This window comes from Neovison vison, chromosome 12 (assembly GCF_020171115.1).
Source record: "Neovison vison isolate M4711 chromosome 12, ASM_NN_V1, whole genome shotgun sequence".
Classification (NCBI taxonomy): Eukaryota; Metazoa; Chordata; class Mammalia; order Carnivora; family Mustelidae; genus Neogale; species Neogale vison.
This window is the reverse complement of record NC_058102.1, coordinates 118,753,537-118,778,014: the sequence shown is the minus strand read 5'-3', so window position 1 is coordinate 118,778,014 and position 24,478 is coordinate 118,753,537. Positions and strand designations below refer to the sequence as shown.

The 24,478-nt window shown below is 44.5% G+C and overlaps 1 protein-coding gene across 5 annotated transcripts in view; it reads left to right on the top strand.

The window, feature by feature from the left end:
- Positions 1–24,478, top strand: part of SVIL (supervillin) — a 122,630-nt gene that overhangs the window by 5,680 nt on the left and 92,472 nt on the right. For 3 of the 5 annotated variants that reach the window (XM_044227661.1, XM_044227662.1, XM_044227660.1), the window contains exons 1-3: positions 15,845–15,920; positions 17,657–17,714; positions 23,116–23,207. In XM_044227661.1, the coding sequence (XP_044083596.1) occupies positions 15,860–15,920; positions 17,657–17,714; positions 23,116–23,207 (211 nt within the window). In that variant the 5' untranslated portion in view covers positions 15,845–15,859. Of the gene's footprint in view, positions 1–15,844; positions 15,921–17,656; positions 17,715–23,115; positions 23,208–24,478 lie in introns of those variants that run through there. The other 2 variants (XM_044227666.1, XM_044227667.1) reach the window with 1 other exon arrangement.

Genomic DNA, 24,478 nt, shown 5'->3' with positions numbered 1-24,478 from the left:
GGCCATAAAGGAGAGTGCAAGCCCATTCCTGTAGGGTTGAAGCTGTGAGGGCAAAGCCCTGTTAGGACAATATGGGGGTTGGTGTTTGTTTTTTAAACTCAGTTTTCCAAGGCAGCTTTCCACGAAGCTAAAGGACAAGCTTTTGGTTTGAGGGTCCCACATCCCTTGTTTTCTCTGTTATGAATATCTAGACTGGAATTTCTGAATGCCTCTTGGGAGATTCCCCTAGGGACTGAATAGGTAAACTCTGGATTCCCCAACCTATCAGCAAAGCGTAGGCATCTGTTTTTCCTGACAGTGGTTTCAGATCCTCTGAACTCCTTTCCTCTGAGAAGAAAGGAAGGCTGCTTCATGGTAGCTGTTAGGGCTCTGAGAGATTCTGAAGGAAGCCTGTGTTTACAAAAAAAGTTAGCACTGGGTGCTAGCACAGGGGGAAGGGTAGACGGACGGACGGGGCCTCCAGATTGGTTTCCATTGGCCATAAGTACAGATTTGGGCTGTGTACTGGACTTCACAGGCACACTGACACTTTTGCTGAATGCCTTCCTCAGGGTTGGCCCTCTCGTGCTCCCTGACCCTTCCTGGCCTTGCTCCAGGCCAGCCTCTCGCCAACAGCTCGGCCGCTGAGTGCTCTGAGTTCTGCTGGGAGGTACCCAGTTTGGTGGACCGGGGGCCGGATGGCTTCTGAAGGACACCGAGACTGATGGCAAAGAGCTGAAGGAAATTTGTGCCGTGATGAACGGGCCGCAGTTCATTACGGGTGTATCCTTGCCCTTATATGTAGCGGAGAAGTCTCGGGAGCCGGGGGTGGGAAGAGTCTGAGCCCAGACCTTAACAGCAGGAAAAATAATGGGTGTTTGTGTTCAGGCACGGTCTGGCCCACAGCACAGCCTCCTTATTTGAAACGATAGAAGTTTGGTTTTTGCCGGCGCATATTTTGTGGAATGCTAAGGATCCTTCCCGCACTTGACCCGGTGACTCCCTTTTAAGTACCCAGGACATGCCATCTATTTGGAGACCGTTGGTGGCTATTTTTGAAGGTGGGCGCCTCAAGGAGTCAGGATGCACGCTGAATAAGTTGTTCCAAAGACTGAGTGTGAGTTCTCTGAGGGATGTGGGAAGGGGGATTGGGGGAGGCCAAGGCAGGGAAGTTTCCCCTGAAGCCTAACTAACTACTCCAGCCTGCTGGTGGTAAGGTCCTAGAACTCAGCAGCCACCCTGGGTTTTAGAGTCCCGGTTTGCTGACCAGTATGTATTATTATGTAAATGGCCCAACAGTGCTGCCTTTTAAGAGGTTTTGGCAAAGGGTAACCCTTTGTCTGCCAAAAGGTAGGCGCTCCTTTTGCTTGTGAGCCCAGAGTTTGCACAGTAAACAGTGCGTGACCTACAAGCCAGCCAGTCAACTTGCATGTTGCCTTATTAGGTAGGCTGGCGGGCCAAGAGGGCTGGCGTCTGGCGACAGGCTGGCAGAGCTGGGGGCAGCGGGCTGGTGTTCTGCAAGGAGCCAGAGAGCCCAGACCCTGGAGACATGGCCTAGTACTGCTCAATTAATTCTAGTCCACTGTGATGACAGGAATATACACTGTCCTTGGCAGACATACTTTATGCTATGGGTGGAAAACAGGAGGTGGCTTCCCAAAGGACAAAGTGGTCGGATCTCCTTTTGCTAGGGTTTTACTCACTGTGTAGCTTGTACTGTGTTAGGACTTACTCTGTGGAGTGTGGACTCAATCAGGAAATGTTGGTTTCCTGTTAACCCAAGCTATTTTGGAGACTCTTGGTATCTTCATTGGGTTTTCTAGTAGAGTGTTGCTGGTGGTGAGGTCCTGTGTGTGGTAGGGAGGAGATGTCACCAGGTGGCAAGGTGGGACAGTGGAGAGAACAGAGTCCAGGAGCCAGGAGACCCGGGCTCGAAGGCTGTCATGGATGGGCTAAGTGACCTTGGTCAAGTCACTTCCATTGTTTTCTCTAAAATGTAGGGTAAAATGACCTCTCCATTTTAAACTTTTCTTCTTCTTTTTTTTTTTTTTTTTGAAGATTTATTTATTTACTTGACAGACAGAGATCACAAGTAGGCAGAGAGGCAGGCAGAGAGAGGAGGAAGCAGGCTCCCTGCTGAGCAGAGAGCCCGATGCGGGACTCGATCCCAGGACCCTGAGATCATAACCTGAGCCGAAGGCAGAGGCTTAACCCACTGGGCCACTCAGGCGCCCCTAAACTTCTCTTCTGAAATTACATTCATTACATTATGGCATCTGCTTTATTGTTCTCTTCAGCAATAAGGTCTCCTCGGTGTTGGTGGTTAATAGCCAAAAACCCTGCATCTGAGGGAAATATCTTAGCGAATAAGCCTTTAAGGCAGAATTCCTCTTTTCTTGTCTGTTTTTTCAAAATTGATGCAGTGGCTGGAAACTAGGGAGGATGGCACTTCTCTGGACCAAAATTTTTGTTTGGACTTCTCAAATTCTTGCAATGATCAGTTATGGCTCATGAGCCAAAGCCGCACGTGAGACACAGAGTACACGGAGAAGGAGCCTAAGTTAATTCCATGGCACGGAGACACTTCAAGTTCATGTCACTTCTCTAAGTGATTCCCTCCTCCCTCCCTCCCTTCCAAAATTTATTTATCTATTAGTGTGCAGGGGCAGAGGGAGAGAGAATTTCAGACTTCTGCCGACCATGGAGGCTGGCACAGGGCTCGATCCTAGGACCCTGGGACCTGACCTGAGTTGAAATCAAGAGCTGGCTGTCCGATTGACTAAGCTACCCTGGCACCCCCTTGTCTAAGTGATTTCTTCTTCATTTCTGTACCGGGTGCAGGCTCTGGACAGCCTACTGAGATCGAAAGAGCAAGTGGCAGCTCCTTCCAAGTGCCAGGTCACCGTGAGGCTCTCCTCTTACCCCAGAAATCTCCTAGCAGCAAAGCTATCCAACTCTTTTTGCCACCAGACAGCCCCCCCCATCCCCAGGGTTAGGGTGGACCTAGGGGAGTGGACAGGTGCCCTCCTGCTGGGCCCTGTTTTTTTTTGTTTTTTGTTTTTATTTATTTGTCATAGAGAAGTGAGAGCAAGCACAGGCAGACAGAGTGACAGGCAGAGGCAGAGGAAGAAGCAGGCTCCCTGCCAAGCAAGGAGCCCGATGCGGGACTCGATCCCAGGACAAGGACGTCGGGATCATGACCCGAGCCCAAGGCAGCCGCTCAACCAACTGAGCCACCCAGGCGTCCCTGGGCCCTGTTTTCACCTCATTGTCTTCCTTTGATTGACTCCTGTCGGCTGCTTATCATTCAGGGAAAGGGTGGGTCTTACCCCTCCTTTTAAAGAAATCCTTTTTTTGTTCGTTTGTTTTAAATATCTGTTTCCATCTTCGTTGACCAGCTTGCCTAATGGCACCCCATGGCATGGGCTGTAACTTGGGGTTACTGGTTCTTAACACATGTACCTTTGACCTGTACAAAAAGGAATTTGTTAGCTCGGTGCTGAGCTCCCCTAGGACTTTAGAAAACTCCTGAAACTCTGTGCAAAGTATGTTGGCTGGAGGGAACATTGCTGCATGTCGAATTATAAAGAGAAAAATATTGTGTGCAGGACAGGAAAGAGCAGAGAACTCTCTGGAGGCGGGGTACATTTTCTTTATGCATCACAAAGACGTCAGGGGATGGAAGAGGCTTCTTGTTAGAATAAACTTGGAGTCCCCGAATGAGAAGACGCAAAGTCTACTGCATTGTAAATTCCAAAACTATTGCTTGAATTTTTTACTTCGAGGTGTCTGGAATGAGGAAGTTAGGATTCTAGTAGGTGGGTACTGAGTTTTCCAGTTTGGTTTTTAAATATATATATATATATATATATATATATAAAACTTTACTAATAAGCAATGATTTGGTTTAAAGGTATAGTCCCTGTTCCTGGGAAGTTAAAAGAACTGCCTTTTTAAGGGGAAGGGTCACGGACTCCCATGAATTACATGGTTTTCATCAGTTGTTTTGATGATTCCATAATTACTTCAATGAGTGATTAGCTACAATGGAGCAATGATGACTGCTTGACTGCAGATCAGTATGAGTGTAAAACATCACATGATTTACAAAACTAGGACTCCACAGTTTACATACTTAACTTCCACATTGTCACGGTTAAAATGCCTCCGCTGCTATCGCTGGGTGTTTTGAAGGTCCGAATGCGAAGGAAGCACGGCGTGTTCTCTGTTCTGGGAAGTGGGGACTTGCGGTTGTCCCGCCCGTTTGCCCCACGCTGTTGGCCCCTTGGTCGTTCTGGGGCTGGAGGGCACAGTCTCTCATGATCCCCGGGAAGAACCGATTGTGTATGGGGAAGACAAACAGGTGCACTTGACAGGAATAACGGAAGAGGTAGGGAAACTTCAAAAGGGTCAGGGAGAACAAGGTGGAAGAGGACCGAATGGGTCAAAACCAGTTCTGGGGCACCTGGGTGGCTCAGTGGGTTAAGCCGCTGCCTTCGGCACAGGTCATGATCTCAGGGTCCTAGGATCGAGTCCCGCATCGGGCTTTCTGCTCAGCAGGGAGCCTGCTTCCTCCTCTCTCTCTGCCTGCCTCTCTGTCTACTTGTGATCTCTATCTGTCAAATGAACAAATAAAATCTTTAAAAAAAAAACCAGTTCTGCATCCTTTAGTGGATCTCTTCATCTAGACTGTGAACTCCTTGGGGGTGGTCGGTCCTTTCAGCGTTCCAGCCCCCCTGGTTCCTGACCTCTGGTAGTTGCTCGGGGAATCCTGTTGGGTAGGAAGGAACAGCTTCTGCTAGCAGAGGTCTGGGGCAAGGAGCGAGGAGGGAGGGGCAAAATCTTTGACGTTTATCTTTTGCTTATTGGGTTCAGGTCCGTGGCTGAGCATCTAACTGGAAATTCCAGGCAGATAACGAGAAATAATCAGCTTTCAAATGACATCTTACTCTTAACACTGAACTGCCCTGTAACTTACATCCCGGGCAGTCAGTCTGTCTCACTGGCTTCGGGTGTCTGATGTGCTGGTCAGCCAGTCGTGTCTGGTGACAGAGACCAAAGCCCAGCAGCAATGTGGCCAGCCGTGGCTGGGGCTGTGACCTGTGGAGGGATCACAGTAATGAGTTTATCAAAGAGGCTGCCCTTTTTTTTTTTTTTTAAGATTTTATTTATTTATTTGACAGAGAGAGATCACAAGTAGGCAGAGAGGCAGGCAGAGAGAGAGGAAGGGAAGCGGGCTCCCTGCTGAGCAGAGAGCCCGATGCGGGACTCGATCCCAGGACCCTGGAACCATGACCTGAGCCGAAGGCAGTGGCTTAACCCACTGAGCCACCCAGGCGCCCTGAGGCTGCCCTTTTAAAGCTTTTTTATTTTGCTGTCTGCCAACCTGTTTAAGGGTAAGAGGCATGCAAGCCATAGAGAGAAAGCGACTGGGCTAGTACATCTGTGCTCCTGAAAACTTTTCTCGCCGCCTAAAAACCATACAGTACACTGTTTGAGTGTGATGTTAAGGCATGAGAGAATCTGAAATTCCTTCTTCTGTTTGGACTTAAGTACTGGGTTTCATTTTCTTCATAGCAGGTGAATCTCCGTGTTCTGGTAGATACCTGCCTTCCCACTTTTGCATGGCCTGGCCTCTACCATTTCACCTGAATGTGGACTCCCGTTCCAGCTCACACCTCCTTTAGTAAAGCATTGCTCTCCTCCATCTGTCACACTCACATGACCCTTTCTTCCTACCCATCCTTTCCTCCATTCCCAACTAGGCTCACCATCACCTCCTCCAGGAAGCGTTCCTTCATCAAACTCATCCATTTGGTTTGATTTTCCTGCTTCTTCCCAGACATCATCTTAAATGGCTTATACTCATGATTTCTTACTTTTGGGAGCATATCCTTATTTGGGGTAGGGGGACCTTCATTTTTAACAAGCACCCCACGTGACTCTGAGGGGTACCAAACTTTGCTATCATTTGCCTTTTTATCAGATGTTAAAATGACTCATAAGTGTGTGTTTATCTTTTTGTCATTTCAGGTAGAGTAGAATATATCTTCAGCTTCCATGTCATAACCTTCCTGTGCTATTCGGTCTTTGAGTACAGACTGCTTTCCTGGAGATCCCTGCACATGGAGAAAGCTCTTGAGAACATGTCTAATCTTAGCAACATCCACCCCCAACCCCTCATCAGTCAGCAAATGCACTGGGGACCAGCTCTGAGACTCTAGTGAAGGTCCTGGGTACCAGCTAACCTACATCTCTCACAAACAGTAGAGATGCTGGGGAGGCAGGTTGCTGGATTTTTCTTAAGTTTCCGTACAAATTAGTTTTGTGAGGTGGTGGTGGTTGTTTTTATGAAGATGCTTTTCTGAGGACAAGGAAGGCCAGAAATTATTTTATTCAAAGCCTTTTCCAATCGTTCAAGCATAGCTGTGGAAAGGCTATAATCTATGAGGTATCAACAGTAATATTATACATTTACTGGTCTACCATCTGGATTTTTAGACTCATAAAACATTCTCATATCTGATGATTCAGTATTTCCTTGCTTTCTTTTCATGTTAAAACCATCAAATAGTGAGTATTGAATGACTGGAGTTGGCAGAAGCCTTGTGCACGCTCCCTGGACAAGTGGAATTCTGCTAGCCCCCTTCTCCTCAGCTGGGGTTCCGCCCTCTGTGAGCGAGCCCAGTGGGGCTTGGCCCCCTGCAGCTCTCAAGAACAGTGTTCTGCACCCCATGCCCTTTCAGATTTTACACACTAAATACCTAAGTATATTACTTATTTGTCAGATCATTCTTGAAGGACCACCCTTAGTGTATTGGTCTTCAAATAGGTCAGAAATGTTCTTGGTGCCTCCTTGACCTGGAAGGGAGTAGTGGGTGTGTGCAAGCCAGCATCCGCCTTTGGTCCAGCGCCTGTCAGGAGATCTGTGCCCGGATTCCCAGCACATGCCTGTAACTTGTGTCACTTTGTGCTTTACCTTTAGTGTACTTTATTTAAAAAAAAAATGTGCTAAAATATAATACCATTGTAACCATTTTTAAAGATTTTATTTATTTATTTGTCAGAGACAGAGGGAGAGAGAGCGAGCACAGGCAGACAGAGAGGCAGGCAGAGGCAGAGGGAGAAGCAGGCTCCCTGCCGAGCAAGGAGCCCGATGCGGGACTCGATCCCAGGACGCCGGGACCATGACCTGAGCCGAAAATGCATTAAGTACATTTACATTATTTTGCAACCGACCTCAACATCCATCTCCAGAACTTTCTCATGTCCTCCAACTAAAACTGTTCCCATTCCGCAGTAGCTCCCCATTCCCCCTGCTCCCCAGCTCCTGGTAACGACTGTTCTGTTTTCTGTCGCTGTGAATTTCACTCCTCAACATACCTCCTATATGTGAAATCACGCAATATTTGTCCTTTGTGTCTGGCTTAGTCATTGAACATAAGGTCTTCAGGGTTCATCCATATTGTTGTAAGTGTCAGAATGCCAATCCTTAAGGCTGAATAGTAGTCCATTGTAGGTATATTGCAGTGTATATTTTAAACGTGAAAGTGACCTTTGTTTTGTTTTTTTCTTGCTCTGAGAAATGGTTGACTGTCCTTTCCTCCTGCAAGCTACCTGGGTTATTTTCCCCAAGAACCATTAGCTACAGATTCAGAACTGGACAGAAGCTAAAATGATTAGAGATAATTTTCACTTCATATGTTAACATTCTTCTTTTGGACATTTAAAGACATGAATAAGTCCTTAAGGATTTGCTGTAAGCCTTTTTTTTTTTTTTTTTAAAGATCTTTTCTATGGCAAGATGGGCATGGTTCTTTCAACACATCTGATACAGAAATGTCTGAGTTACAATATTTCTTATCATTGAAAGTACTTACATCTTTTCATGGCTACATACTTGGCCTGTTTAAAATTACCATAACAAATCCTGTAACACAAAATTTTATTTGAGACTTCTAATTATTACCACAAACCCAAATTCACAAAACATTTACAACGCACACGGGAGGAGAATTACTCTAAATAAGGAATCTGGAATATCTGAATAAACCAGTTTGTGATAAAAGGGAAGCAAAAAGGACTCACCAGGCTTCCTACTGGTGGGACTCCCTCCCGTCAGGCAGTTCTGCCCACATTCAGAGTCTGCACACAGAAATAAAATCCACCCCAGAAAATGTGAATACCATTTCCAGCTGCTTCTAGCATACAAAATACCCCTACTTTACTAGGCTATAAAAACACAGCCCTCGCTTTGGAATTTTCAGTCGTGGCCTGTAGTAGCTTATAGTAGATTTCATTACAATGGTTCTGCGGCACTTGTTAAAATCATTGAAATGTATAAGTAACTCACAACAGGATGTAGTCAGGTGTTGCACGTGTCAATGTCCTCTCTCTTTCCTATGGACTGGGAGGCTTCAGGCACTATCCAGGGAGCCCAGTGAGGAGGCGGCAGGCCTGGGAGGAGTGTCACACACACCCGCATCTCTTTCCCATATGAAGATCCACGCAGGGATTGGAGGATGCCCTCCAGTTCCTGGAGCTCTTCCCCACGCAGTTGGCCCTCGAACAACACGGGTTTCAACAAGAGCGGGTTGATGTCTCTGTGGATTTTTTTTTCCTAATAAATACAGGACGGTACATGTAAATGTGTTTTGTATTTTCCTTAAGATTTTAAGAACATTGTCTTTACTTAGTTGATTATAAGAATACAGGTTATAGTACACATACCAAATATCGTTAATCGACCGTATGTTCTTGGTAAGGCTTTCGATCAATGGGCTATTTTCAGTTCAGCTTTGGGAGAGTCAAAATTCTACTCCGATTTTCAATGGTGCAGGGGGTCGGTGCCCCAGCCCCTTCGTGGTTCAACGTTCAGCTGTATATTCCTGATTTAATCATGGCCTCACCTTCATATTTACCTCTTTGATTTCATTATAATTGACCAGGAAGTGGTCTTTCTGCCTTTAGAGCTACATTTTAAGCAGCCTGTCCAGGCCCAAGGGTTTATCCTAGAACACCCAGTATCTCTGTTTTCCCTTCTGCCAATGGGGATAGTAGCAGCATCTCTCTGAAGATGCTGGAGAGAACTGAATGAATTTAATGCTCCAGAGCACTTAGCATTGTGTCCCCCCTCTTGGTGAAAGGTCAGTAAGGGACCCAGTTCTATGCTATTCTTTAAATCATCACAGTAGATGTGGTAGAAAATGTGCAGGTATTGGGCTGTTTTCCTTTTCATTTGGCTTTGTTCCCATTTTCTCCTCTATGATGATGACTCCCAGAGGACAGCGTCCTCTCACATTGCATGGGTACATAAATGTCAGCCAGACAGCAGACAGGAGTTGGGTCATAGACAGTGGCCCCTCCATAAAGCCTCAGTGTAATCCTGTGAACAGCTATGAACCACAGTCCCTGAGGAGTTAATACCTTGACCCTTTGTCATCTGATGCCTTACCTGTTGACCTTGCCCCTTTAGGAGGTGACCCTTCTTACCTGGACTCACACTGACACTGTCCACAGCTGGACTGCAGAAATCCACTCCCATTTTCCCCATTAATTCATACCCCTGGCACATCTTTAGCATTTCTTCCTGTTTCTCCCTCTACACAAATACTTAGGTGCCATATCCTTGCTTCACCTTGTAGGAAAGACAAGAAAACATTCCTAGGATCCTGTGTCAAGTTCAGGAAGGAGTAGTAGTACTTCTGCTTTATGCCTCCTAGAAAAGAAATAGAGTTGGCTGAGAATGAGCCAGAATCTAGGAATGAGGAAGAGCGGAAGTGAGCCCGCTGCTGGTCGGCTTGCTTGCTTCATTCACTCATTCCTCCAGTATTTAATAGTTCATTGTTCTGAGCCAGGCACTGTGCTAGGAATGTGTCTCAGGTGTTGCCCCACAAGCTTGGTAGTCCCAAAAGAATGGCTTTTGAGCAGGAAAAGTGTACTTGGTAATAGAGAGATGCTGAGAGAGAAGAAAATCTATGGAAGGGACTTAACAGGTGAGTTCACTCTTGGTTGGCAGGGGAAGTTAGCCCAGAACTTCCCCATAAGATTGTGGCCCATGCGGGGTGGAGTTTGAGAAACACTGGGTTGCACGTTATCAAGAGCTTTGGTGATTTTCTGGGCCAATGCCCCTATAGCCAAGAAATGCGTACGTTCAGGGGAGAAAGGCTGGTTGATGTTGTGCATAGGCCCACAGACACAATTCCATTCATGGTTTTCTCCTGGATGTTTAGGCCAAATCTAAACCTTGGGATTTTAAAAGAATCGATTACCTTTGTCTTTATTTGTAGTTAACTGTTTTGGTAACCATAGAAGTAATTCATGCTTATTGTTGGAACTTTGAATAAAGGAGGAAAAACAGGAACAGAGTTATGTCTGGGTGGTGACATAATAATGTTTGGTCTGTTTACTGTCTTTCTGATAAGGTGGGTGTCTATCTCTAATACATGATGAAAATTTTTTCAAATCATCAAGTAAGTTTCCAACCTGGTTTTCATGTATAACTTTCCATTCTTCTGTGTGTTTCTTTATGTAGACTCTTTCCATTTTTATACATTTTTAAACAAAACTGTGGTAAACATCCTTGTACTTATTCAAAGTAATTTCCTTAGTACCTTTCTAGAAGTGGAATTACTGAGTCATTGCTTTATACATTCTTAAAAGTTGATAGTAACATCCTTATCTTGTCTATCTCCGATAAGGTGGAGACCTTGGAAAGGGAAGGAAGAATTGTAAGTTGCTTTCTTTTTTGCATAATCCCCCCTCCCAAAGGCCCCGATTTCTGTCTTTGCCTGAGGACCTTAGATATGTCCTATTCACTTCTGTCTGGAGTCACTGAGGGTTTGAGGACCATGTGGAACCATCTTTGGTTTGAGGAGCATCTCGGGAACAAAAACCAGACCAAGGAGTCCTATGAGATTTGTAAGAAGTTGACTTGACTCCTCCCAGGGCCAGATTGTCCCCTTTACCGATGAAACCAACACAGGCCAGAGGGCTGGGGACCCTATGACAACAAGCCAGGACACATATACAGCTATGGCCCCTGTTAGTTTGTGTCCAGACTGATCAGGAATGTGGGAGTTGTCCTGGGGAGAGCGAGAGAATGTGAGTTTATTTCTAGCCTGGCACTGCCACGCCATATGCTCTGTGACCTTGTTGGGGGAGGTTGTCCAACTCTTAGTAAAATGAAGACCAGGTGATCAGAAAGGCCCCTTCCTCTAGTTTTCCCAAAGTCCATGGCTTTGGATTTACCAAGACCTGATGCAGTTGTCCGAGTGATTTCACTTTGGGATGTCAGCATCTCCGTGGTCCATTCATAGATCCTTCTTGGTCATCCACCACCCACAGATCATGACATTGACATGCCCATGACAGTGACCTTCCTCTTACCCTTCCATTCACACATTTATGTTCCTTCTACTGAAGCATTTTTTTTGTGTGCCCATCTAGAGGAAATGTAAACATTTGCTTTCTTTTTTTTTTTTTTAAAGATTTTATTTATTTATTTGACAGAGAGAGATCAAAAGTAGGCAGAGAGGCAGGCAGAGAAGAGAGGAGGAAGCAGGCTCCCTGCCGAGCAGAGAGCTCGATGCGGGACTGAATCCCAGGACCCTGAGATCATGACCCGAGTCGAAGGCAGCGGCTTAACCCACTGAGCCACACAGGCGCCCCCTTTGCTTTCTTTTTAATTTCAAGAACAAAAGTTCAAAAACATTCCATAAAATACTTCCATAAAACATTAATTCTGAGCATTGAGAAGGCTATGGTGCTTTGAAAATGGAAAAGATCTGTGTTTCTAACTGGACACAGTGGCAGAGAATTTTGTGTCTCTAGTGTATCTCCTTTCTTTGCACTGAGCTGGCGGTTAAGTGATGTTGGACAGCGAGTACGACAGTATCTCTGCTTTAAATTGAGCTATCTTCTCCCTGAAATTTAAGAACATCACAACCACAACTTAGAATTTTCTCTGCAGAGAAATAAAACATGCTAACCCACAGAACGATGTGAGGAAATGTCTGTCTGTTTTGGTCACTCTTCAGTGTGAATGAGCCACCTTAAAATAAGAAAATTATTTATTGTTATTATTTCTAATTATTGGAGAGTAGACTTAAAAGCCTCATACTTTCTACTGATAAAATACAGATTTCTTTCATCTTTACGATCTCATGGGGATGGGATAATTAAATAGGAAATTAACTTATATATCCGTAATTTAATAAAGAACGCTGTGCTTTTTCTTTTCAACAGTGAAGCCATATTTAAATCTGTTTGCTTTTTTCCATAATGGGTGAGCAAGGCAAATAGTTCTGGTTAGATTCCATTACCAACTTATAGAGAATATCCAAATTCTTTTTAGTTGCTATCAGAATTTCATTTTAAAAACTCAAACTAGAGATGTTTCTCAGTAACAATTAAAAATAAACATTTAGATATACTTGGGATAATTCTATTGAACTATTCTCCAAGAAGAGTAGTTTTCAGGAATATAAATGGTTATGAGCAGGTGACACTGTGGTTTTTTTTTTTTTAAAGATTTTATTTATTTATCAGAGAGAAAGAGGGGGAGAGAGTGAGCACAGGCAGACAGAATGGCAGGCAGAGGCAGAGGGAGAAGCAGGCTCCCTGCCGAGCAAGGAGCCCGATGTGGGACTCGATCCCAGGACGCTGGGATCATGACCTGAGCCGAAGGCAGCTGCTTAACCAACTGAGCCACCCAGGCGTCCCGACACTGTGTTTTATAAACTAAATTCTTTATAAAGATTATTTGTAAATATAAATATTATTTCATCTCCTGTTATTATTCATTTCCAGAATCAGTTGCTTGTGCAATTTCCTCCCTTTCTCTTCACCTTCTGACACTTCCTTCTTTCTTCCCAGTTAGTCTGGACCTTACAATAAAATGTCCACTACAGTTGCCAACAGCTTTGCATGTTGTTCCTTGCTGAGTTTTTTTAAACTGCCCCATTTGCCCTATTTCTCCCCAGCTTCATCAGAGTTGCAGTGACCAGCTGTATAGAGAGAACGTCCGATGCCATCGCGGACCCACGCAGTAACCAGTGCTGGGGTACCTTCTGTGGGCGCACTTTGATTAATTTCTTCCTTTTCAAGTTCTGTTTGTAGTTTGGAGATCAGTTTAAGTCCTTCTGGTTTGAAATCAGGATGTAAAGTCAATGAAAGTCATTTCAGAGTGCGACCTCGAGCCTTCAGGAAAGATTATTGCATGATTTCATATGGTCACTCAGCACACATTCTCTGGGAGCCTGCTGTGCCCCAGCTCAAAGACGGACATACTCACACTCCCTGCCTCCCTGTGGGTGAATGGGGCGAATCATGGTCTGGAGCCCACCACCTTCGCCAGATCCTATGGCTCCATCACGAACCGAGTGTTTACACATGAGCGAGTTACTCCTCTAGCCCTGTTTCCTCATCTTGTAAATGAGACCATTTTCTTAGGTTCCCTTTAATGCTCCTTTTAGCTGTAAAATTACCGACCTCCAATCATTGCATATTTTTCTTGGAATTGCATTGTTACTGCTTGGTCTCACTGCCTTCATGTTGTAGTTAAACATAAACGGGGGGACTCCAGGGTTTCCAGTCTTGCATGTAAAAAGCTTGGGAAGTCCCCACTTTATCCCAACAACAAGAAAGAAGCCGCAAGGACCGAGATCAACAACTCTTCTTGGATCCTTAGGCTGTCCCAGGGCAAACCACCACTCCTGAGATGAGAGACTCAAACAGGCCAGTACAGGGAGTCGGGCTCTCTATAGGGAGTAGAGACCCTCAGGCAATGCAAGGGAGCAAAGATAGTCTCTTCCACAAACGCTGCCGGAACGACTGGATGGCTACATGAAAGAAAAAATGAATCTAGACACAGACCTTATACCCTTCACAAAACTTAGTTCCAAATGGATCCTAAACCTGAATGTAAAACACAAAACTGTACAACACCTAGGTGAGGACATAGGAGAAAGGCCAGATGACCTTGGGAATGGCAATGCCTCTTTTTTTTAATTTATTTACTTTTTAGAGAGAAAGAGCAGGAGCAGGGAGAGGGGGTGAAGTGGCGGAGGGAGAGGGAGAGAGAATTTCAAGCAGGCTCTACACTCAGCATGGAGCTCAACGTGGTGCTTGATTTCACAGCCCTGAGATCATGACCTGAGCGGAAATCGAGAGTCAGACTCTTAACAGACCGAGCCACCCAAGCGCCCCCGGTGATGCCTTTTTAGGTAAGACACCAAAGGCACAATCTGTGGAAGAAAGAAATGACAAGTTGGTTCCTTCTTAAAATTATAAAACTCCTGCAAAAGACGATTTCAAGAGAATTAGAAAACCCACAGGCTGGGCAAAAATATTTGCAAAAGACACATCTGATGAAGGACTATTATCCAAAATATACATAGAATTCTTAAAACTCAACAATGGAAACAATGGAGTGAAAAAATGGGCCAAAGCTCTTAGCAGACACCTCACCAAAGAAGATACACAGATGGCAAATAAGCATAAGACAAGATGTTCCATGTCATAAGTCATCAGGGAAACTCAGAACCGTAAAGTACCACTGTGCATCTATCAGAATGACAAAAGTCCCCAACATGGACGTCACCAAATGCTGGCAAAGATGTGGAACAGCATGAACTTTCATACATTGCTGGTGAGAATGCAAAATGATACAGCCACTTTCCAAGACCGTTTGGCCCTTCCTTGCATAACTAAACTTATTTGCCATATGATGCGGCTGTCACGCATCCTGACTTGACCCAAAGGAGCTGGTCTTTACCCAGAGGAGTTGAAGACTTCTGTCCCTGCAGAAACCTGCACGTGGATGTTTATGACGGCTTCCTTCATAGTTGCCCAAACAAGGAAGCAAGCATTTGGCAGTGAATGGGTAAACAGAGTATGGTCCGCGCAGACAGTGGAATATTATTCACCACTGACAAAGGCATGAGCCGTCAAGCCAGGAAAAGACATGGAGGACCCTTTGGTGCATATTACCAGTGAAAGAAGCCCATCGGAAAAGGCCACATGCTATGTGACTCCAGCTATGTGACATTCTAGGAAAGGCGCAACAAGGGAGATGGAAGGAGAGCAGTAGTTGTTGGGGGAGGACTTGGTGGGGCGAGTAGGCAGAGCACAGAGGATTTTTAGGGAGCCTTCCCCTCCATCTTGTAGTAAACCCGGACCTGCTTTATAAAAATGAAGTCCCTCTAAGAAATAACGGAATAAAAAGGGGGCAACCCAAGAGGTAAGGCCTAACCGGAAAGCCTCTGTCTCAAATTAAAATTTTTGAGCCTCCAGTAATATCTGCCTTTTCTTTTCCCACAATTTCGCTCATATGTTGTTCATAAATCTTAACTCTTAACGATGGGGTTTTGGCTCCCCGTTAGGTGAAATATTTCATTTAACTTCGCCAAAGCCAGACCCGGAGCAGCCTGGGAATCGTTAGGCGGCTTCCCCGCTTCCCAGTCCATCAGGAGTCTGTGTATGGCTCCTTTTTGTTTATTTTTAGGGCGAGGAGGAGTTGTTTTGGACTCCCCCATGGTGGGGGTTAGGCTGCAGTATCGTGTGTGTGGCGGGATCATAAGCTGGGCTTCGGCCCCTGCTTTGAAGTGGCAACATCAGGAATGGTCCATCGGTGGAGAGCAGCCTGGTTCGGCAGCCACAGGCCTGATTTCTGCCTGTAATCTGATTACGGGGTCTGAGCTGTTCCAGCCTGCAGTCTCCTGCTCTGCGTTTACTATACTTTCAAGGACACGAGGGCCCGATTGCTCCAGCCCTGTGCTGTGAAAAATCTCAACCCAGTTTTGCTTAGACGGGCGGCAGGCCGCGGCCGGTTGCACTGGGCTCTGGGCCGCACTGTGTGACTGAACGTTCTGTGTGCAACATGTTCAGAAACCCAGAGCTTGCCGGCTGCCTGGGAGCTCTCAGGTTCCCTGAGAAACAAGGTAAGGCAGGAAAAATAGGAATTGCACTTGTGGGTTTATTTTGTAACAGGATGAATGCCTCGTATCCTCCATTTCTTTCCTTGTATTCTCCTGTGTCCCGTTATCGTTTCCTCAAAGGACACTTGAAAGATCTAATTGCATTTATAAATTAGCTTATTTTGTGGCTGAAATATGTGAGGTGGTTTTTGTTTGGTTGTTGTTGTTGCCTTTTGTTTTTTCTTTCTTTCCTTTTTTTTTTCCTATTGTAAGTTAGAGATACTGCTGAACCACAAAAGCCTTTATGCAGGAAAAATTGCAGATTCAGTTCCAATGCCCAAACTTTAAATCCTGTTCTGGATGTGCTGTGCATTAGCTAAAATAGTTTTCTAAAGCGAGGGCTATATATACTAAATTATTTCCAGTAGACAGGGGTGTTTGTCTTTTTTATGAAATCTTCATGTGATACTGTTTGGAACAAAATGTTGTTTTTGTAGTGGCTTCCTTTGAGTGCAGAGGAAAATGCATGCTTTCCATGGAACCCCTGGAGTGGCCCCGCGGATTCCGATCACTGATTGAACAGGGCTGAAATGCTGAAGTTATTTTGACTGTCCCATGTGAAATTCTGGCACTCTGTGTCAAAGTCTTTTTCAGCACAGATGCACTCTTAGGAGGTGATTCGAACAGGCCTCAGCTTCGGGAATTTCCTTCTACAACATTTGCTAGCTTTTTGAACTGAGTTCTCTCTCTCTCTCTCTCTCTCTTTTTAAATATATAGCACGATATTTGTATAATTAGGAAAAAAGCTCAGGTCTTGAATTGGACTTACACCTTTCATTTTACTGTATTTCTCTAGTTGGTCAGAATTTCAAAATGCCAGGAGGCTCCTGGATGTGTTTTACTGGCTAATGACATGTCAGCATCTGGTGCATTTTGTACCTCCTTTTCCTCAGGCTTCTGCCCCCAAATATTAAACAGTAAAAGGCACTTGCTTAGAAGTCTGTATAAGTGGTCTGCTTGTGGTTTTCTTGGTGGACAAACGATTACTGTGCCAAAAGTTGTAAAACCTTACTTGCCATCAGACTGGTATAAATTTGTCTCTGCCTGGTTTTGATTAACTGGTCCAGCCGGATGTGTATTTTTGCTGCGTGGGATTGTTACCACCTGTCTTTACATAATACATATCTCGTCTTCAAAAATAAAGAAATAGTTAATTTGATGATTTGTTATTACTTAGATTTTAAGGAAGGCAATAAAAACAATGGACCTGTTCCCTGGCTCTTCACCAACCCTTCCATGCACACATTCTTTTAAAAGCATCTTGAATATATCAGGCAGTGATGAGTTTCATTGTTTCTGTTTATCAGGACTGGAATTGTTTAATTTTTTTTTTGTCTTCTTTTCCCCTGAGTACATAACTGTGCTAGTCAGTATTTAATTGCTTTGAGTATTCTTATAGCTATAACAAACTTCAATGATAGCATTGAACTATGTCCGATTCCCCCCATCCCCACCTGCAGAGCTATGTTGGCTAAATTTCAGGAGAGGAGGAAACTTTGCCTGTGTAAAATGCATGTTGTGGAATTTGATTCCTAAAAGGTGTCATTTTTGTATTCTTATGTCTTGTCTGGTTAATGGTTTCCTTTTCCTTAAGTGATATGTTTAAAGGGGCTTTGGAGAATTTTGTTTTCCATTGGAGGTTTTTTTTTTTTAACTTACTGTATAGCTATTTCAATGTTACATCATTTCTTTCTCCTTAGATTTCAACCAGAAAAACTTAAGCTTCATTGGATTACCAAGTCAAAGAAGAGTTTCAAGGTAAAGTGATCTTCGCTCAAGGAATCTTAAATTTTGAAGATCTGTGGTAGCTTTTAGAATTATTCTCCTAAATTCCTAATTCATGAGTTTGAATGTTTGGCGGTATGTTTTCTCCCCAGAGTTTGATTTATTAAAATGTCTGAAGCAAACTGACCTAATAGTACGTTCAGCCAAAAAAGATTCTTTTTGTATTCATTAATGCTGTTTATGGGAACATGATCTATTTGCAGATCAGATAAAATTTTGAACCTGTGAAGGGCTATTATCTTTTCTTTCTTGTACCTGACTCTAAGTGTGGGATATTCTTTTGCAGTCTGCCCATTGGGTAAGAAAGCTTTTGATTTTTTAAGAGAAACTTTAGCCTTGTTCTTTCTTTCCATCCTCCCTTCTTCCCTCCTTCTCTCCCCACCCCCAACCAATCCATCTGTCCAGTGAGGTCTTTTCTTTTTTTTTTCCTTAAGATTTAAAAAAAGTTTTTTAATTGGACAGAGCCAGTGAGCATAAGAGGCAGAGAGAGAGAGGGGGAGGGAGAGTAGGTTTTCCACAGAGCAGGGGGACCCCCAATGCAGGACTCGATCCCAGGACCCTGAGATCATGACCCAAGTCAAAGGTAGACGCTTAACCGACTGAGCCACCCAGGTGTCCCCCAGTGAGGTCTTTTAATCATTCTGCATTTCATTTCCCTTGACTGTAAGGTGTTATGGGCACTGATTCAATATACCTAACATGCTGAGACGCTGTGGTACATAATCATTCATTTAAGCTCTCGTAAAAATTAAAGTTTGTGCCAAACTGGGATACAGATAGCTGTATCCCAGATGTTTCTTAGTAGATCACTGTCCCTGATAGAATTTGAGATTTTCAAATGGAGACACAAAGTTATTATCCCTAAGACATGTAGGCATCAATCCCAGTCTACACTTGGTGATGGTAGAAGGACCCAACCCTGATTTACCCCGCATTCCACTCAGACGCTTTCGTTCCTAATGTATCATGTATGACATTGTTTCTTTGCTATAAAGGGTTTGCATTTCAATGGCATTGAATAAACAGCTGTTCTCATCAGGCTGAGCCTGGTCCTGCCCTGCCCTGAAAATGGCAAAATCGATCTTGTGAGCACATTAGATGAGATAAAGCCTTGGTGGATTTGATCCATGTCTTAGTATCGGGCCAACTAGAGCAGTAATGAGCCAGGGTCATCGGTAAGGTTGTCTGTCTTATTGAACTCAGGAAATCTTATATTTCTGGGGCTTCACACAGCTTCCCGTATTTCTCATCTTTGCCATGTTTTTGATAGAATCTAAGGCTTACACTTTTGTGAGTTCCAGCTACTATAGCAAAATACTCGAGACTGGATGGCTTATAAACAGCACAAATTTCTTTCTCACAATTCTGGAGACTGGAAGTCTGAGATCAGAGGGCCAGCATAATGGGATGAGGGCCCTCTTTAAGGTTGGAGACGGCCAACTTCTTGTGTCCTCATTTGGTGGAATGGGCTAGAGAGATCGCTGGGTCTCTCAGAGGAGTTTTTTATTTTAATTGAAGTACAGTTGATCTCTGAGTCTCTTTTTATAAGATAAAGACACCGTTCTCATTCATGAAGTCTTTACCTCATGATCTTCCGCTTTCCAAAGTTCCCACCTCCTCATCGAATCACATTTGGGGGTTAGGATATCAACATCTGAATTTGGGGGAATACAGATGTTCAGACCAGAGTAGCTTAGTTCCCAGTATGTTCCTGGCAGGTTGGTAGAGCTGTGGTAGAGCTAGTAAGTGACTGTGCAAGAGGAAGAAGAGGAAAGCGTTGCTTATTTAAGAACAGCAGCAGCATGAACTAGGAGGTCAGACGTTTCAGCGAGAGCAGATTCAGAGGGACACAGCCGCTCTAAACTGGTGGGCGGTAGGTCCTCTGGATCCATGCAAATGACGACCTCCTGCCCATGGAACTAGAGTAAAACTGGCTGGAGATGGAGGCACTTGCCTCCTTCAGAGCATTCAGATCAACTAGACGCCAAAGTACAAAGAGGAGGTAGTAGACTTTGATCTCTTGTGTATTGTAATGTGAACAACAGTAGAATAGTGAACAGATCGGAGGGAGCCTTTCCCAGCGTGGGTGCTGACTGATCAGTCATGGTGCAGCCCCATTTTGTCAAAGACAGACGCTAGTAACCACAGAAAATCCTGTCCTCACTCTCCTGAAGTTTCCCCTTGTTTCTACTGTTGGCATTTAAGTAGGTTAATGGGACACATTAAAAAAAAATGTGGAGGCAGAGAGCAATGTCTTCTTAGATTATTGAAGCAGAGGGAAGGAGTCTCTCCTGAGAGAGCACTATTTCAGAGGAGATGAAGATATATAAAAAATACAAAAGGTGCAGCTTAATGGCAAAAGTCAAAAGTCAAGACCGTAGCATTTATGTTAGCTATATATGGAGGGTTATATGTTTTATTCTGAAATACAGACTTGTCCTTTTGGTTGAGCTGTGGCAACCCACCCGTGCCTACAGAGCTTGTCAGGCAGAGAGCCCGTGTCCCAGGGGTGATGGTCCACGAAGAGAGCGCCACGGAGCGCGCGGAGCTCAGTGCTTTGGAGGCCCCCATTGTGTGAGGTAGGATTGGGCTCCACCAGTCACCCTGCTTGGTGCCTCTGACTCAAAAAAATTAAAGGAGGGTGATGTTTGGGCTTTTTGGTGTATTTGTGGGTTTTGGGTTTTTTTTTAAGATTTTATTTATTTATTTGACAGAGAGCAGGAACATAAGCAGGGTGAGTGAGAGAGGGAAAGCAGGCTTCCTGCTGAGCAGGGAGCCCATGTGGGGCTTGATTCCAGAACCCTGGGATCATGACCTGAGCTGAAGGCAGGATGCTTAAGGACTGAGCTACCCAGGTGCCCCAGGGTATTTGTGTTTTATTAGCCATTAGAAGATGATGGGAAGGGATTACTCATTCACAAATGTTCCAGAATCTTTTTTTTTTTGAGAGGGAGAGTATGGGCTCTCCTGTGGTAGACCCTGAGATCATGATCTGAGCTGAAACCAAGAGTCAGAGGCTTAACTGACTGAGCTGCCCAGGCACCCCTATAAATCAATAATTTGAAATAAGATGCTTGCCACATGTTCTACAAGTAAGAAACCAGGATACCATGAGAGAAAACAACAGAGGTGCATAATATAGATTTGGTGTGCGGTGGGACAGGCATGGGGTCAAGGACTTTCTTCCTTGAGGAACTGACCTTGAACAGAGCAGGACTCAGGCAGGCTGGAGAGGAGGGAACCTGGGTAGAGTAAATCGCATTTACAGTAAGCCGTGTTAGGAGCCACGAGAGCTTTTCCTGACAGTGCTTGGGTTTCCCACTGGTTTCTGAGCAACTGGGAAAAGGCTGCCCTTCTTATGGGTACTGACACTCTCAAAGCTTGTTTGAAGAAGGTAAGTGCAGGAGCTGTCAGGGGCTGACTTGGAAACCCCACTGTAGAAGTTCAGAAAAACGTTTAACTGGGGAGGAGTTTCTCAGTCTTCATTAGCGGCTTTTTGATAAGCACACAAAAAAAGGGGTAAATAGAAGCATGCAGATATTTATGTTTGAAAAAACGAGATAGTCTTTTTCCCCTAAGATCAGTGGCCTGAGAAACTGAATATTTCCAGGATTGGACCATTTTTGTTTTTGTAGAGAATTCTTTTCCTGAGATTTTAGTTTCCCGTAGAAAGTACAGCACTTGATCCAGATGTTTACACAAGTAGCTGAATAACCAGTGACAATAGCATGCCATTCTTTCCGTGGGCTGTACTTCTCTTCTACAGTTACGTGATTCTGTTGGTTTATACTAAGTCGTAAATCTGAGTAAAACACTGAAAAAAAAAATTACCACTGCATCATGATCGCTGTTTAGAAGTCAGCGCCAAGTCCACATTTCTGACCTAAGCAGGTGTCCTAGAGTCTTTAAACCATTTGGAGTGTGGTTTATAATGACTACTTATTCTCAAGACTTTTTATGAAATAATATGAATATATGGCAGTCATATTTATGAATATAAGCCCTACCACATTTATCAGCAAAAAGAAAGATTTCAGATGAACTTGGTTCTAGAAGATAGATCTGTCCCCTATCTTGGATCTTGCGCCAGCTCCTTGACATTGAATTGATGGGTGGGGTGTAGATGATTTGTGTGTCCCACGTACCTGGTATGCACAGAACTTTCCTCAGTCCAGTCCCCCTGGGATCCCTATGGGCAGGCACCCCTGCAGAGCGGAAATGCAAATGGAGGACAAGCCCTTCGGGAGGTTCACCTTTGCACTGATGTTCAGCCTTGGCAAGGCTGTCAGTCACCTTTCTGGAGGTGATCCTATCACTGAAGAATATTAGTTCTCCTGTTTTCATGCTAAGTTTTCTTCCTGTTGCGTGGCGGCTCTGTGGTCTTGCACCACCCCAGACATGCTCCCACGGAGGCCCGTGGTGTTGGTGCGTGCCGCCTAGGCCCCCTAGATTGGTGTGTCGTCTTTGGGCAAACCATGTAACAGCTTCCTAATCTGCAAACCAGGGATGATGATAGTGCCAGTGTGCCGGAGCTGGCTTGCACTGCCTCGTGAGAGCGAGTGCATGTGTCTCTTTCCAGAAAGTCTTATGCGAAGCTTGCAGATCGGCCATAGTGGGAGTATTGACATCGTCAGCAAAGACTGCAAAGCACATGCTCAGGGGAAGCAGGTGGGAGAGCAAGAGGAAAGAGCCCACTGTTAAACCTTTCCCAGCACAGCCCTGAGCAGCTCAGGCCTCACCGAGTCTTTTGAAGATAATTAAGATTATACCCACAATATGCCTCATTAGAGAAGAAAAGTACATAGTGCTTAATTCCGTATTCTTTCCCCCTTCATTTCCTCCTGTATCCCAAGACAGGTCTTCATGAGCCTTTCAGACCTACTCACCATGCTTTGATTTCTTAGTTGTTTGAAGGCATTTGTTACTTTACCGTAATTTCAGCCCTGGAGGAAAGCATGTACATATCCTAGACAAGTTGCTGATTTTCTGAGGAAGAGATGAACACAGAAAGGTTGAGCAATTAATCCAAGCTTCCCCAGCTCTTGGTGGATGGCTGTAGAAGAGAGTGGCTGTCCCAACCCAGGCGTCCGACTTGCGGCTCGGCCATGTTGTTACCCCTGACGCCATGCCACCTGCCTGTGCTGACGTAATTCTTCCGTTACACAAAAAAGTTTTAGTGACATGACTATAAATAAATGAAAAAAGCTAGCATTTAACTCCCAGAAATAAAACTCTTTACTTGTAATCCATATACATGTATTTCACTATGTATAACAGTCACGTAACTCTTGTTTTGCTTTTTTTTTCACTTAACATCATATATCTTGATTCACATTGAATTTAAACATTATTAATGGCATAATTTAATTTTTAGCTTTCAGAAAGAGTTCTGGCTTGAAGAGAAAGAACAGCTTGCTAACCACAGAAGAAGAATCGATGCTAAGATTTTAACTGCACTTCCGAAAGGTGAGACTTTCTCTAAATGGTTGACCAGTGTCCCGGGCACATAAGTATTGTGTCACCTGATTTTCTCTGAGGGGAATTCATTCCAAAGCTCCAGTGTATACCCTCCTTTGTGTTCCTTTCTGCCTGTTGCAAGAATTAACCTTAATGAAGCTACCTCTCTTCTTGCGCGTTTCATCTGCACCTTTCTCTGTGTCCTTTCTTGTCATTTTAGCCGTCTTCAGGAATTCCCTGCAGGCGGGGTGGGGAAGGTGACAGAAAGAGCCAGTATAGAATCCACCCACATCATCACTCCTACCTCTCACCTTCTCCAGGGGCAGTGAGTGTTGTTCATAAGCCCTTATCTACTCCGTCCACTCTGTCCACTCCCTCTGCCTCTTGGTGCTTTGCTGGTGCCTTTGCACTGAGTATCTTAGAGCTCCCTGCCAGGCAGCACACTGGGTTTCCAGGACACCCCATAGCTCCTGCATCTCTTTCCCCAGGTAGGCACTCACGTGTTCTGTGAATTCGTTTTTTCATTGGTAAAGATACAAGCTCAGTAAAACATTCGCAGCTGCCATGAGCCCACTACTTCCTGTGTTTTGCCTGAGAAATGATGTAAATGTTAACCAGATCTTTGTGTCCCCCAACTCTAATACTGGGAGAGGGGCATACCAGCTCTCAAACTGCTTTCATGCTAAATCCACTGTGTAACCATTACTTCAGAAGAAACAGGTTTTGGTGGAAGGTCAGATTTTTTTTTTTTTTCCTATTTTGTCCTCTGAAAGAAAAAAACAAACAAACAAACATGAGATCAAACCCAAAAGAGATAAGACCAGGAAAAATATTCTTTTTTTTTTTTTTCCCCAATTTATTTATTTTCAGAAAAACAGTATTCATTATTTTTTCACCACACCCAGTGCTCCATGCAAGCTGTGCCCTCTATAATACCCACCACCTGGTACCCCAACCTCCTACCCCCCCGCCACTTCAAACCCCTCAGACTGTTTTTCAGAGTCCATAGTCTCTCATGGTTCACCTCCCCTTCCAATTTACCCAAATTCCCTACTCCTCTCTAACGCCCCTTGTCCTCCATGCTATTGGTTATGCTCCACAAATGAGTGAAACCATATGATAATTGGCTCTCTCTGCTTGACTGATTTCACTCAGCATAATCTCTTCCAGTCCCGTCCATGTTGCTACAAAAGTTGGATATTCGTCCTTTCTGATGGAGGCATAATACTCCATAGTGTATATGGACCACATCTTCCTTATCCATTCATCCGTTGAAGGGC